Source organism: Lepidochelys kempii, chromosome 3 (genome assembly GCF_965140265.1).
Source record: "Lepidochelys kempii isolate rLepKem1 chromosome 3, rLepKem1.hap2, whole genome shotgun sequence".
NCBI classification, from domain to species: domain Eukaryota; kingdom Metazoa; phylum Chordata; order Testudines; family Cheloniidae; genus Lepidochelys; species Lepidochelys kempii.
The window spans coordinates 61,857,715-61,873,356 of NC_133258.1; the positions used below are offsets into that span (position 1 = coordinate 61,857,715).

The 15,642-nt window shown below is 38.3% G+C and overlaps 1 protein-coding gene across 3 annotated transcripts in view; it reads right to left on the reverse strand.

Annotated features, from left to right (window-relative positions):
- Nucleotides 1–911: 911 nt before the first annotated feature.
- Nucleotides 912–15,642, reverse strand: part of HMGN3 (high mobility group nucleosomal binding domain 3) — a 29,703-nt gene continuing 14,972 nt past the window's right edge. Inside the window, exons 2-7 of one of the 3 annotated variants that reach the window (XM_073336513.1) lie at nucleotides 9,265–9,315; nucleotides 6,183–6,212; nucleotides 5,365–5,412; nucleotides 2,771–2,884; nucleotides 2,551–2,650; nucleotides 912–2,240 (exon numbers count right to left, since the gene is read on the reverse strand). In XM_073336513.1, coding sequence (XP_073192614.1) covers nucleotides 2,227–2,240; nucleotides 2,551–2,650; nucleotides 2,771–2,884; nucleotides 5,365–5,412; nucleotides 6,183–6,212; nucleotides 9,265–9,315 — 357 coding nt within the window. In that variant the 3' untranslated portion in view covers nucleotides 912–2,226. The other 2 variants (XM_073336514.1, XM_073336512.1) reach the window with 2 other exon arrangements.

Sequence of the window (15,642 nt, forward strand, 5' to 3'; positions counted from 1 at the left end):
ATTACCTGGAGGTGGTCTGCAGATCACCAATTGACTACAGACCACAATTTTAAAGCACTCGTTTGGTTAGAGGCATGCAAAGTGCCTGCATTTTGAGGGTTAAAAAGAAGTGTGTCCTAAAATCCAATGGAGTGCTTTGAAAATTTTACACAAGGGGTCTCAGTGACTAGAGAGGGGAAAAAAATAGAAAATACCATATACATAAATGTCTCAATTTTTCTGGAAATCAGAAGTCTTAAGTGAATAAACAGGAATTTTAGGGATCTAGAATTTTATGGAAGTTCTTCTGAGTGGAATTTTCTGGGAAAATGGATGGTCTTATTGTTAAGGCACCATAGTGGGAGTTAGGAGATCAGGGTTCAAAGCCCAGCTCTGACATAGACTTACAGTGTGACACTGGCCAAATCACTTAATCTCTATCTCGGTCACCATCTATAAAATGGGGGTAATGCTACCTTTCTAACCCGTGGCGGTGGGGAAAGCATAAATTCATTAATGTTTGGGAGTGACTCAGATATTATGGTGATGGGGGGACCATATGTATTTAGATTGATAGACCCACCTCAACAGGGCCTGTCTTTAGCAAGCAAATCATAGAGTGTTGTGCAGAAATCATTCTATGAAGAGGAGTAACCGCTTCCCTTCTAATTGGATTGTCATCTTTATTGTGTCCCCTTCTATCACTACCCTTATTTTCAACCTGTTCTTAGATGGTAAGCTCCTTGGTGTTGGGACAGCAACTCCTTATGCTATTGCACGGGGCCTATCAAAATAGAAACACTGATCCTGATTGCGGCATTGGATGCTATTATGTAAATGTAATATAACTGAAGGGGGTGGGGGTTAAAAAATTAACACCAGGCTACTGCAGATGACAACTTGCTTCCTAAATAATAAAGAAGACACTAAGGTCAAGCAATACAGTCATTTATTTATTGACTGAAACAAACAAAAGTATCCCCAGATATAATGGCCACCACTTCAGCAATACAAATAAATGTTACTGAACAGGGAACATTTCTTTCTCACCTTCCAACCCCCCACAAACAATAATAGAAATACTAGAGTTCCAGAAGAGGATAAAGAGAAAACTATCAAAGGCGCTTATAATGAGCTGGAGAGGTGTAATGTATAGGTACTAAAGATCATTAGCTAATTTACCACCACCACAAGCCCCTCAAAAATACTTTAATTGTTCCATCTCCACCACATACCAAGTATAGTGCTGTTTAACAGCAATTGCAGTACATTTACAACTGTTGTCTGCTGAAGCAGAACAGCAATTACTATTTTATGTTAAATTTGGGGCTGTAGATAGAAACAAGAGTCCCATGTAATAGGCTGCTGAAATTAAAAACTCCTGTATTAGATGGGGGTGAGAGGGCAGGGAGAGAGGAAGCAAAGCTACTCCTGCATGCCTTTCAGTTACTGTACATTTGCTTCAATCAAGCAATTCATTCTGTTTTGGTATCTCACTGTATGTTATACTGGTACAGTAATACACAGCTGTGATAGTAAATACGAATACACTGGTTCATATTGAGAAGTCCATTAATATGTGGACCACTGAAAATCTTGACCTGTTACTCATATGTGGACATTTAAATATGTTTATTAGAGACCAGCAAAAAGCGTCAAACGTAGTGCATGCAGAACACAATAGCTGCTAAACCATTTAGTCTTCCACACAATAGTTAAAAAATGAGTCAGGCATTCCTCAAATTTAGAGAAAACATTAGGAGGCTGTAGATTTGCAGGCAAGGAGACCTTTTATTTTAATCCATTAATAGAACCCAGAATAGTCAGCAGGTGGCCACATCTATCCATGTTTCATTAAAATCACATAAACCCTAAGTACAAAAGCACCACTGATTATTGCTCTAGAAAAACTGCATGAAAAATTCAAATACACACAGTAAAAACCATCACCATATGCACAAGACTTAATTTCTTAAAGCGAGTGTATGGAATGCTGATCCAATTTGACACACACCTTCCAATGCTAAGTTGATATTTATATTACTTGGCAGCAATGGGAATTTCTAAGAGCATGGTTATGAGAAGGGATATGTTCCTATACAGTTTAATATGTCAACTATCATCGTCCTAAAAAAATTAGCATTTACAAAATACTTGATAAAAATATCTTTTAAAAGTTGTCCAAGAGGTACATAAAATCAACCCAAAATTTTCATGACAATTCATTCGCTCTTGTCACCTACAGATTCAGTTCTCTGTGCCTGCGAAGGGGAAGGGGAAAAAAACAAAAAAACAACAATTACTATAAAAAGTTACTGCTCCACACATAAAAAAAGCCCCCACACTAGCACCTTCTCCTTTGATGCATTATTTGCAATGGCTCAATTTCAAACTATTTTAGTATTATGTTTACAGACACAACAGGTACACACACACTTGTCTTCATTTATGGATCCCTGCTTTTCAAAAGCCATAGAAGCCTTACCTGCCAGCTTCCATTGTTCATAATGAAAAGCACCACACTACTATCTGTTTCTATTCACTGCACACATGCAGAATGCTCTACCGTACCCTTAACTTTCACTGTTTCAATCTGCCCTTTTACTGACAGTGTGCTGGGTGGGGCACCTCTGGATGTTGAAACACTAACAGTTGAGCGAGAGATGCGAATCTGCAATAACATTATGGGCAATAAAAAGAAACATTATGAACATGCTATCAATGGCTGAAAGATTGAATAATTTTTAAAAAAATACTGCTTCAATCAGTGGGAGGTCTGTGTGGAAAGTACCTCTTCAGCTTTATTTTCACCATTTTCAGATGGTGTAGTACCTTCCTTTGCAGCTTCTTGCTTTTCATCCTTCTTCCCTTTAGCACCTTTGTTAGCCTTTGTTCCAGGTTCCTTCTGATAGAAGATCAAAAACATGGATAAAGTGTGCATTAGAAGATGTTGGATACTTGTTATGAACTATGTCTATGAACTATCTACTTTATGAGTAAGTTGTGTGTGACAAATTAGTACAAAATGTCAGCTACCTCTGTAAAGTGGATCTGGAATGCTTTTACCCACAAGTGCCCAAGCTGAGTGTTCTAAAACTCTCCTACAACTGCTGCCATCACTAGCAAAATTTAACTGAAACTCTATTGTGTCTCTTAACTTTCAGGGATTTAAAAAATTATTACACTAGTAGAATAAGAAAACAGTCCATACACTATACAAAAACAAACCAGGATGGACATAAATATCAGAACAAGTACCATCTGTTAAAGTCTTATACAGTCAAGCACATTAACTGGACCAGAACAACAGATGATGTGATGGCACAGCACTTTTGAATTCAATGGAAATGCACCAACTTACACTGGCTGAGCAACTAGCCCCCCCAATGTCTTAAGGATATCAGGCTGATTTAGTAACATCCTTATTATATCAGAGAAGAAAAATTAAGTAATTTTTGCTATTTTAGGCTTGCATGTTTCTCTTTGGAAAGAATACCCCAGATGTTAATGAACGAATATTCTAGAATTGTCACACAGGGAATTTCACCAGTCACCAGTAACAGAAAGGCAAGAAGCTATGAACAGGAACCCAGTTGGGGGTGGGGGGAAAGTTACATTTTCATTTGGAGGTTTACATAGAGAACAATGGGCAGAACAATGTTGTTAGATAGCAGAACAATGGGCTAAGACCTATTATTTTTGTATCTGTTCTACCGCTCCATGTGTTCTAGACCCACTTAAGAGTACCTGTTGAGACCTGCAATGCCAGCAGAGGCCTATGCTTAGCTACCCAATTTTGTAAAGTCTTTATGGGGTTACAAAGGTAAGGTTGAGGATTTGGCATTGGGTATTGAGATTAATCCTGACAGACATTTAGAAGGAGATGTTCCATGCTCCCCACTTCTCTACTCCTCCCTCCCCCCATAAAAAAGAAAGAGTCAACTATTACTGTCCAATAGTATATTAAGATCAAGCTTCCTTCCATTTATCTACATAGAAACTACTTTCTGAGTTTTAATCCTTTAGCAAGAATGTATACATTCTAGGTAAGTCTTCACAGTTGACAGGGACAGTTAAATATTTGAGTCTGTAAAACTGCTATATGTTAGCTTTGAACACTAAAAATTACCATATCTGAAATTACTTACAACATAATGTTAATCAGAAATTTCTTATTAGTTGATCAAAAGTATAAGCTTGCTCATTTTGTGTAAGACTTGCTCAACTGTATCTAGACCAAATTTAATCCTGTGCTTAAATGTAATCAAATTATAGTTTGAGTAAACAGGTGGTTGTTTAAAAAAAACAAAACAGCATATTAAATTAGTTCTTATCAAAGAATCAAGTCCTGGAAATATGCCTCAAATATGTCCTCTTTTGTTAAGGACACATATTGAAGCTACATTTTCATTACTTGTACTGAAAAAGATAAAACCTACCACATTCCCTTCTTTAATAAGCTCCTCCCTCCTCCTTTTTTATATAAACCTGTTTCCCCCAAACTATAAATCACTTTTTGAGAGAACATGATAATCTTAACATTATTTAGTCAGTAATATCAGATATGATAGGTTTACACCCAAAATGTGCCAAGTCACAGAATTAGAAACTCATATACTGGATCTTAAGATTCTAATATTTGTCAATCAGAAATATACACTGGGGAGGGCTAAAACAGTTTCCCCCTCAACATGCTTTTTCTGGTACAACAATTGTTCTTATTTTGCATCTTCCTTGGGCCCCACTAAATCTGTTTTCTGAAGAACCTTTCTAGAACTTCTCTTAATAGTGTCAAACTACTAACCTATGTATGTACCATAGAATTTTTATTTTGACTGTATTTGGCCTAGAAAGTCAACACCACCTCATTTAGCCATATCTTTAATTCTACCTTTATTTATAATCAGCATCCTTGGCAATAGCTCCATTTTCATAAGAAAAATATGTATAAGACAAGAGCGTCTCACTAGTGGGTGGAGTACTGTCCATTTAGTCAAGCAGGGAGGGCAATGCTGAATAAACTGACACACTAGTGTGGGAACTGCTAGGTCCCAGGTTGGTAGTGGAGCCACCTTGACCAACCCTGCAAGTCCAGGAAAGGTGGGCGCCATCTCTGGGGAAGGAAAAGATGTTGCTACAGTGAATAGCTCTGTTTAGGAAGCAAGAGTATGCGGCTGACAGAGTATGCATTGCAGGCAGACAGCAATACATTTAAATTAGGACAGAAGTGTGTGTGTCTTTGTTTTGCTTTTAAAGATAAAACATGAAAAAATGTTGATCCTTCAGAAGTTGTCCATGCACATTTGAAACAGAATGAAATATGCAATGCAAAAACAAAAATACATGATTATTTGATTATAGTGATTTAAATTACAGGAATTTTACCTTTGTGGTTTTCCTTGGTTTGGGTTCAGGTTTTGGTGGAGCAGGTTTCTATAAAACATTTCCAGTTACACAATATATTAGATAATTCACCACTAGCCTCTCACCCAGACATTTCCCTTACTTCCTACTATGCGCCTCTTAAAAGACCAGAAAAGTTTCATGTTCAGATATACCTCAACTGACACCATAGACTAAGTTAGCCTGTATCTACTGGCTCACCATATGCAGGAGTGAAAGTAATTTTGGAATCATTTTAAGAGTTTAACAGTGAGTTCGGGGTGAACCATTAACAGAACTCACCCTCCCCTTTAGCCTATCTAATGTGACATTGCTAGAAGGTTCTTCCTCCTCTATTCCTCCTGAAGTGGGCTATTTATTAATTATTATTGTTTTTAATATATGAACACACATATATTAAGCAAATTTACTGGGAAGAAAAAGGGAGATTCCCCCCTCCTACTTGTCCTTCTACCCATATCTAACAAAGAAAAATAACCAAAAAGTATCAAATCCAGCCCTGTTACAGTGGCCCCCCGTCTTTCACAGAGGAAGTTGCATCTTCACAACTAGGATCTGTTGACTTATCAGGAGATAGAGCTTCCAGAAGTGCCAAGTCACATTTTGTATGCAACAGGCATACCAGTGAAAGAAAAGAACACAGTTCTTTTTAGGAATTAATATAAACATCCTTCCCTCCAGAGAGCTTTAATGGTCTTCAGGAATAAATGAATCCAACAAAATATGACATCCTGTTTGCTTGGCATGAGAAAGCATGTGCCTAGGAAGGTATACAGCAACAGCTCTTTAGGAATACTTACAGCTGACAATCTTGCCGATCGTCTTGTGGGCTATAAAAAGGGGGGAAAAAATGTTTGTAGGCTTTCAGCAGATCATAGTCAAACCAAGGCAAAATATGTTACTCATTCATTTGATGATAACTTAAAATATACCATTAGGACAACAAAAGTCCTTACTTCCAAATACACATAAAGGGTGCCTCCTCCACTGGATTTTTTGAGTTTTAAAGAGACATAGTGAACTTCAAATCCAGTTGCTTACACACACACAAAGTTCAGAAGTTTCAGTGACTACAAATATTGACAGATTTGGGAGCAAGTGCAGTTTTATAATAACAGTGACCTATTTTATAAGTGTTTATCTCACCCTTAATGCTGTGTGAAAGGCCTATGCAAATAGGAGAGACCAACTGTCTACACAGTGGAAACAGTGAAACTGATTCTACAGAGGACTGTCAAAAGCACAAAGCAAGTGAACTGAAAATATTGAGGAGAACAGTGTTTCTTTAATCTCTTAGCTGTTACTTTTAACACTGTAAAAAGAATTTCTGACAGAAATGCAAGTTAAGTTGATGGTGTCCCTTAGTACACTGCTGATATTTAAAAGAAGTAAATTAAGGACCAGTCCTGCAGCTGATACCATGTGGTTACAGGAGACCACCTGCACAGAGCCAGTTGCAGGAGCAGAGAGTAAGCATTTGACTGTTTTTCCACTTAAAGAAAATTATTAAGGGAAAAATAAAAGATGTGAACTCCTCTCCCCCACCCACAAATAAAATTAAATGTCTCTACTTTTTTTCATAAGTCAAGTGTGGAAGATGAGAAAACTTGTTTTTAAATAATATTTCCCAGACTATCTTGTTCTCCACTCCCAGGCCCCTGAATTCATTAAAACAACAGATGAGTTCATGAAGCTGGTTACAGAACATGACTAAAGAGCTCATGTATATTAAAAACTGGAATTGTGTTGTAACAGGGTCAAGACAAAACCATGTAACTAGTCCCTGACTCAGCTCTATTTGTACTGTTTTTATTTGGTCAAGGCTTTGTCTTGGTTAAAAGAAAAACAGATAAAATTTGGTCTATGCTACAATTTTGGAACCATGTTTATATTCAGATGTCCCTTACCTGATTTGTAACCCATCCCCCAACAAAACAGAACCTAAAGATGAACTGAAAGGCTTTAAAGAAAAAAAAACAACCCACCAACAATATATAAAAAATACATTTCAAAGGTGACCTGAAAAACCTGTGTCAAAGGTTCTGCATTTCTCCTGCAACAGATGAGGCCATCAACACCGGAGGAGTACAGTCAGCGGTGTTCCGTGTAATGATTTTACTGTCCCTTACTAGTAAATACCTACAGGGTAAATAAAATCTTGAACACGGGTCTTGGCAGGAGGAAGGTTTTGTCCAAGAAAAAAAACAAAACAAAACTGATTTTCAGCTTCTAGTATTTATACATCTTTCTAAAATCTATACGTCTCTTCTCTTAGTGATTTGGGATATCTATTTGTTGAGCACTATCAGTTTTCCCAGCACCACTGTTAAACAGTTTAAAAAGACAGCATTTCCATTAGTTTGTAAGTACAGAATTGTAGATCCCCTGTACCCCAAGTCCCAACTTAAATCTACATTTACATCCCCTGGTTCTCCAGAAAGCATTTGAACAATAGAAGGTACAGATAAGACAGCGCTCATCTAAATCACAATGATTTATTTTTTAAATATATAAAGAGGCTACAACGGCTTTGGTCATGTAGTAGAAGGTTTTACTCACTGATCTGCTTCACATAAGGGTTTGCACTAACATCAGGAGCACAGTGAGTTAAACACAATTCTTTAAAAATCCCTGAGTGGAGAGGGTAGGTTATTTAATTCTCTTGTCCCATTTTGCCTAGAAGCTCTGCTATCTGATTGCACCTCAGTCCTTATAGGTAACAGAAGTTACATACAGAGAGCTATAATGCCCTTGTGAACAAAGTCATCATATCTATTCTTGACTCCATGTCCACGATGGGTGTTCTTGTGTTTGAGAGAGAACAGGCTCTTTTGAAACAGTTTAGAAACCTTGCAGGCATCTGCAAGCTCCTAGTTAGAAGCTAGAAATGTTCATTCTTTATACTGGTAACCAATGGACATCAGTGATGTCTGTCAAATCTTTGGAGGCAAAGGGGGGGAACCTTAGGACTGCCCTCCTTCAAAATTATTTTATTTTGAGGAAACAGTATTTCAACATGTATACAGGAGAAGAATCTGTATTGTTTTACACAAAGTAAGTCACATTAAAAGTTTAATACTTGCCTAAGGTATTCTTTTTAACCTGCCTTTGTAATAATAATATTTTATAAGATATAATAGAAACTACATAAAACTCTCAACTCTACTGATTTGTGCCATCATATGCTTCTTTTCTTGATCTTCTAGGAAATGTCACAGGAAGACATTGCTACTAATAATCCAAATACCAAGACACCCTTTTCCAAAGAGCTCATTTATTCCTTCAAGGAGTTATGATTTAATATTGCTATTGTTTTGCCCCTTCCACTGCACCATTTTTTTCCTAAATGACTGAGCCTCAAGTCAGCTTCCTTGTCTTGGCTCACTAATTTTTACATTTTCCAGAGACCTATAATTTATGTTCTTATTCATGTTTTCAGTTCAAATGTGCCCTTTGGAGAATGTTCATAACTTTAAAAAGAGGAAATTCACTGTTAATTCACCTGAATGTTCATTCAGTTTTTGAAATCAAAGCAGTGAACTTCCTTACTGGATTTAAAAAGAAGTGGGGGGTGGGGTGCAAGCTAAATTCCCATGGCACTAGGATTCAGGATCCTTCCCCATCAACTAACGTGCTACTGGAAAATGCCTAATATAGCAATGCATCCTCTGATTCTTCAGTACCAAAGGATTAAATTTTACCAAGTAAACCAAATCTGTGGTACATTTGCAGTTTTAACACCAGTATCATAATTCCCATAAAAACCCCTCATCATAAGTGGTTCTCTATGAAGCAACAAATACTATTTAGTCTTATAAAACTGGGAATCTCCAATTTAATAATATAAAACCACAATAGATAAAAAACAGGAGTTATACTTGCCTCTTGTTTAGTTATTTTTGCTGCATCCTTGCCCTCAGCACCCTCTGGAGACTGAAGAGAAAATATTGAATAAAGTCAGCTATTTTATTATGCATCTATAAAAAAAAGCATTGGGGTTATGACATGGATTAAAATAAAGTTACCTGTCTATATGCCACAATAACTGAATTCCCCTTGAAAAGAGATGTTTGTCAGACTTACAAGTTAAGGCTTGCGAACCAAACACTATCAAGTAAAATCATTCTAGATTTCTCAAGGAAGAAACACAGGACCGATTACCAGCAAAAAGCTGGGACTACTACAGAGCAGCACATCAGGTAGGCAACACCTTGCATTACACAGTGACCATCCCAGCCAATTAACAAAAAACATCCACAGGTTCCAATGGGAGTACCAGCTAGTCAACAGTTGGTAGCACAATGGTTTGAAGTGAAGCCCTGAGGTTTGCTCTAACAGGGATTTTGAGAACCCCTGGGAAATTTAACTCTCCTCCTCCCACACATATACTCCACTAGTAATTAAGCAATATCAAGCCACAAAACACAAATATATTGAAATGAGCTGAAAAAGTTAAATTCAGTTTTCTTATGCCTCAGATTCAGCTTTCATTATTGTTTAACCTCCCTCATAGCCTCCATCAAAATAGTTCAAGTCAAGTTTGCTCCTGCTTACTCTTACCTGTGTCATCTAAAAAGTACAGAAGGGCTTAGTCGATTTAATTATCATCCCAATTACAGTTAAATCAGGCCTCTGTTATGTCAATTATTAACTATTATGTTTATGGGCCTACACAACAACACTTCAGGACAGGGACTCTCTCATCTTCAAAGTGTGAAGTGCCTACAATCTAAAGAGATAATCTAATGAAAAGTGACTAACAGTATTTTCAGTCAGAAAGGAAGAGGTCTATGGAAGGGGAAGAGAACACAGCTTTGAGGAGAGCATTTTTTTTAAAAAAATAAGAGCAGATGGTTCAGTTTTACATATTTTTTTCTTTGTGTTTTCTGATCAGGTACAAGAGCAGGAGTAGATAAGAATGTAGTGGAGATCAGCAGTGGAAAGGTAACCAAAATAAACTGATTTTGAGAAGGGATTTGAGAGAGTAGAACAATGTTGCTCGGAGCACAGAAGAAAACAGGCTAATTTGCTACACAGAGTGTCATAAATATAAAGGGAACGGTAAACACCTTTAAAATCCCTCCTGGCCAGAGGAAAAGCCCTTTCACCTGTAAAGGTTTAAGAAGCTAGGATAACCTCACTGGCACCTGACCAAAATGACCAATGAGGAGACAAGATATTTTCAAAGCTGGAGGGGGGGAGAAACAAAGGCCTTCTCTGGCTGTGTGATGCTTTTGACAGGGAACAGAAAAGGAATGGAGTCATAGAACTTAGTAAGTAATCTAGCTAGATATGCATTATATTCTGTTTTGTTTAAATGGCTGATAAAATAGCTGTGCTGAATGGAATGTATATTCCTGTTTTTGTGTCATTTTGTAACTTAAAGTTTTGCCTAGAGGGATTCTCTATGTTTTAAATCTGATTACCCTGTAAGGTATTTACCATCCTGATTTTACAGAGATGATTCTTTTACTTTTTTTCTTCAATTAAAATTCTTCTTTTAAGAACCTGATTGCTTTTTCATTGTTCTTAAGATCCAACGGTTTGGGTCTGTATTCACCTATGCAAATTGGTGAGGATTTTTATCAAAAGAAAGCCTTCCCCAGGAAAGGGGGTGTAGGGTTTGGGGAGGATTTTGGGGGGAAAGATGTTTCCAAGCAGGCTCTTTCCTGGTTATATATCTGTTAGATGCTTGGTGGTGGCAGCAATAAAGTCCAAGGGCAAAAGATAAAATAGTTTGTACCTTGGGGAAGTTTTAACCTAAGCTGGTAAAAATAAGCTTAGGGGGTTCACATGCAGGTCCCCACATCTGTACCCTAGAATTCAGAGTGGGGAAGGAACCTTGACATTGTGGCAGAGCGGTGGGATTAACTTGAAATCATTTTGAGATCAATTTGAGAGTTTCTGAACAAGAAGCACAGATTTTAAAAAGGGAATTTTTTTTTTCCTTTGGGCTGCTGGAAAGCAGGTTTTCAGCTGAAAGCAGTTAGAGGTTTTTTTTGTCTCTGCTTGGGGGCCAGAGCAGAGACAAAAGGGAATTGTCTTTTGTGAGCTGGAGTTTTCTCTACCTAAAGGCAGTGTAGTTAACCTCCTGCAGGGAAATTCACAAGTCTTCACAGACCTGAAGAAGGTTTTGTTTTAGTTTTTTTTTTTACCTAAGAGCAACTAGAGTGGTTTTCTGTCTATTTGCCTGGAGACAAAGGTGTTAGGTTTTGGGGTTTTTTTTAAGGATTTTTCTGTAGGCTGACAATCACTATCAGAGAATATAGGTATCATATTACAGCACAGCAAAATTTTAGAAGCCAAGGTTTTTTTGTTTGTTTGTTTTAATTCTAACTCTTGGGTGTAAAGTTAGTTAAAAACAGACAGGCAAACATGACAGAGCCAAAACAGAAACAGCCAAAGAGTTTGCCCACAGGAGAGCTATGGAGGCAAAGGAAAAAGAAATGGAGGAACAGGAAAAAGTCCAAGAGGCTGCCCACAGGCAAGCTATGGAGACAAAGGAAAAAGAATGGAAGCATACTGAGGAGGAAAGGAAGGCTGCCCACAGGAGAGCTATGGAGGCAAGGGAAAAAGAAATGGAGGCAAGGGACAAAGAACTGGAGGAGAAAGAAAAAGAGAGGAAGCATGCACTGGAGATGGAGAAGGCAAACGATCAGCAGAATATACCAACAACCCTAGCAATCCTTCTCCAGGTACCACTTCACATCCCAGGAAGTTCCCCACCTACAAGGCAGGCGACGATACCGAGGCCGCCTTAGAAAACTTCAAAAGGGCCTGCCTTGGGTACAGCCTCTCTACAGACCAATACATGGTAGAGCTGAGGCCGCAGCTCAGTGGACCTTTAGCTGAGGTGGCGGCTGAAATGAATAAGGAACACATTAACCAGTATGAACTGTTTAAAACCAAGGCGAGAGTCCGAATGGGGCTAACACCCGAGCAGTCCCGTTGGCATGTCATAAATATAAAGCGAAGGGTAAACACCTTTAAAATCCCTCCTGGCCAGAGGAAAAGCCCTTTCACCTGTAAAGGGTTAAGAAGCTAGGATAAACTCGCTGGCACCTGACCAAAATGACCAATGAGGAGACAAGATATTTTCAAAGCTGGAGTGGGGGAGAAACAAAGGCCTTCTCTGACTGTGTGATGCTTTTGGCCGGAAACAGAAAAGGAATGGAGTCTCAGAACTTAGTAAGTAATCTAGCTAGATATGCATTAGATTCTGTTTGTTTAAATGGCTGATAAAATAGCTGTGCTGAATGGAATGTATATTCTTGTTTTTGTGTCTTTTTGTAACTTAAGGTTTTGCCTAGAGGGATTCTCTGTGTTTTGAATCTGATTACCCTGTAAGGTATTTACCATCCTGATTTTACAGAGGTTTTACTTTTTTTTCTTCAATTAAAATTCTTCTTTTAAGAACCTGATTGCTTTTTCATTGTTCTTAAGATCCAAGGGTTTGGGTCTGTGTTCACCTATGCAAATTGGTGAGGATTTTTATCAAGCCTTCCCCAGGAAAGGGGGTGTAGGGTTTGGGGAGGATTTTGGGGGGAAAGATGTTTCCAAGCAGGCTCTTTCCTGGTTATATATCTGTTAGACGCTTGGTGGTGTCAGCAATAAAGTCCAAGGGCAAAAGGCAAAATAGTTTGTACCTTGGGGAAGTTTGAACCTAAGCTGGTAAAAATAAGCATAGGGGGTTTTCATTGCAGGTCCCCACATCTGAACCCTAGAGTTCAGAGTGGGGAAGGAACTTTGACACAGAGTTACCTTCTTCTGTAACTCTGTAGGGTCACTGGACTGTGAATTGCTCATAGAAAGGGTGCTAACAATTTGTGGCCTACCAGCCGGTATGGATGGATAATGAATGTGACTTCTTAATTGTAACATACAATCTCCCGATAGAAAGGGAAGGTGCCACAATAGCAGGTCATAAAAAGATAACTACGGCCAGTAATTTAAATGACCGAGACTTAGCAAGAAATTAAGCAGCACTACATAGAACACAGCAAAGCAGCTAGGAAAACCCACACAATGAGACTTTTAAAATGGAGTATGGCTATTTCTCTCAGCAACTATGGCCCTCACCAACCCATGGCAGTGGGGTTCTGAGATAGTTTCAAGACTTTCAGAAAATGGATGATGCTCTCTGTAATCACAAAAACAGTTTCAGTTGCCATTCCTTGGGTGAGAGCTCAGAAGCAAAACACCACAGCATGAGCAATTTGCAGCAGATCCTCATTTACATGAAGGCTGTTTCACATAGCTCAGGCTTTAGACTAATAAACCTTTGTGTAATTGAGAATTAGGCCCATTATGTACTGTGTGGGAGATGAAGTGGGATGTCCCTTGCTCTATTTCTTATAGACTGTTACATCAGTCTTTAACCTTCTTTTTGTTAAGCTAAACAAAACTTAATAATGGGCTCTACAATCTAACAGAGAAATGTACAATACAATCTAATGGTTCGAAGTTGAAACTGGGCAAATTCAGACTTTCCGTAAGTTGTACTTTCTTAAACAGTGACAAGAATTAACCATTGGACCAATTTAACAAGGGTCATGGGGGATTTTCCATCATTGACAATTTTTAAATCCCGCTAAGAACTTTTTCTAAAAGATATGCCCTAGGCATTATTTTGGGTAAATTCGATGGTCTGTATTGTATATTAGATCAGACTAGGTAATCACAATGGTCCTCTCTGGTTTTGGAAGCCATGAAATACATATATATATTTTTAACAGTATCACAATCCATATATTGACTTATCTTGACAAAACATTTAACTTGTATGTGTGAGGTTTTTTTAAGCTCACTCCATTTTGTCTTTATCTGACAGTGTCTTGGCAAGTAGTGTACTTCAATTAAAATAGTTTATAATCCACTTGTTATGCTAAAAGGTATAGTTTTATAAAAGTTAGAACATTTCAGGGGCCAAACAATCCAGTCTGCTTTTAGCATGGATGTGGTGAAATAGACACCAATAAACTGGTGGTGTGGAGGTGTGGTTGAGAAACAGGAGCCTCAGTGTCATAATCCCCATCCAAACCCAACTGCTCCCCAAAGCAACACAAGTTCAGAGTACCTGGCAAGAATTAAGACAAGCAGAAGAATACAGCTTTATGCAGCATTACCTCCACAAGAGGAGGTGGACTAGTGGAGAGGAGAGAGGTTTGGGCATAAATAGACCTAACAGGTACATAATTTCCAGTGAACTACATGGCATGAGCAGCAGTTTTCTACATGGATATCCCAAGATTCACAGGACTTCCCCCCTGGAAGTCATCACAGGCTTGAAGGACTTTCTCCTGACCCCTTCCACAGAAAGCTAACATCCCTTCACTTCCCACTGTGATATCATACCACCTAAGGAACTGATTTCAAAGTAGCCGAGTTTATTAAATAACTCATCCTCTCCCACAAGTTTTTTCCATGTGGTAATGCTATGGCTCACAGTATTTAACATGACACTGTCACCTGTCAAGTTGCAGTGCATCCTTGCTATGTCTGTCTTACTTACTTTGTAAACTCTTCAGAGAAGAGACCACTAGCATCACAAGCCTTGTATACCACCAAGCATACTGTTGGCACTGAATTGTTCAAAAGGCATTGCTCCAGCATAGATAAGCTTTCTAACTGTATGGCAATTCTTCACATTACTTGCATCATCATCATCACAGTAGTACCTATAGGCCCACTGTGATAGGTGCTGTACAAGCACATAAAAAGAGGTTCTCTCTTTGGGACAGACATGAAGAATAAGGTGACAGACAACAGCAGGGGATTAAAAAAACCACCACCAAACAATGAGAGGACTATGATCAGTGTCATAAGCAATGGTCACAGCAAACCAGCTGCCTGGCCAGCAAGACTTATGCTTTCAATATTATAACTAATGGTAAATTTTAAGTCTCAGCAGACCACAGATATGTATTGTACCTTAAGTGCCATTGCAGATTCGGTGTCTGGATTATCAGTTTTGTGAGCTAACAGTTTTGTAAATTAAGCAGCAGTTAAACTTTAGATGATCAATCAGTTCCACATATTTTATATCTCTGGGTTAACCAGGATGCCTATACACACACTCCCTGTGCCCATCAGTGATGAGGAAGAGCTTTTTAAAAAGTGACAGGTTAAAAATCAGGTTTTTCTATTAACAGTGGATTATAAAACCAAGTTTATTTATTTGTATGTGCTTAATTTTTGCATTTCACTCATTTTGGAGAATGAGCTACGACCCCCTGGTTGATCTCACTTTCTAGTCCTCAT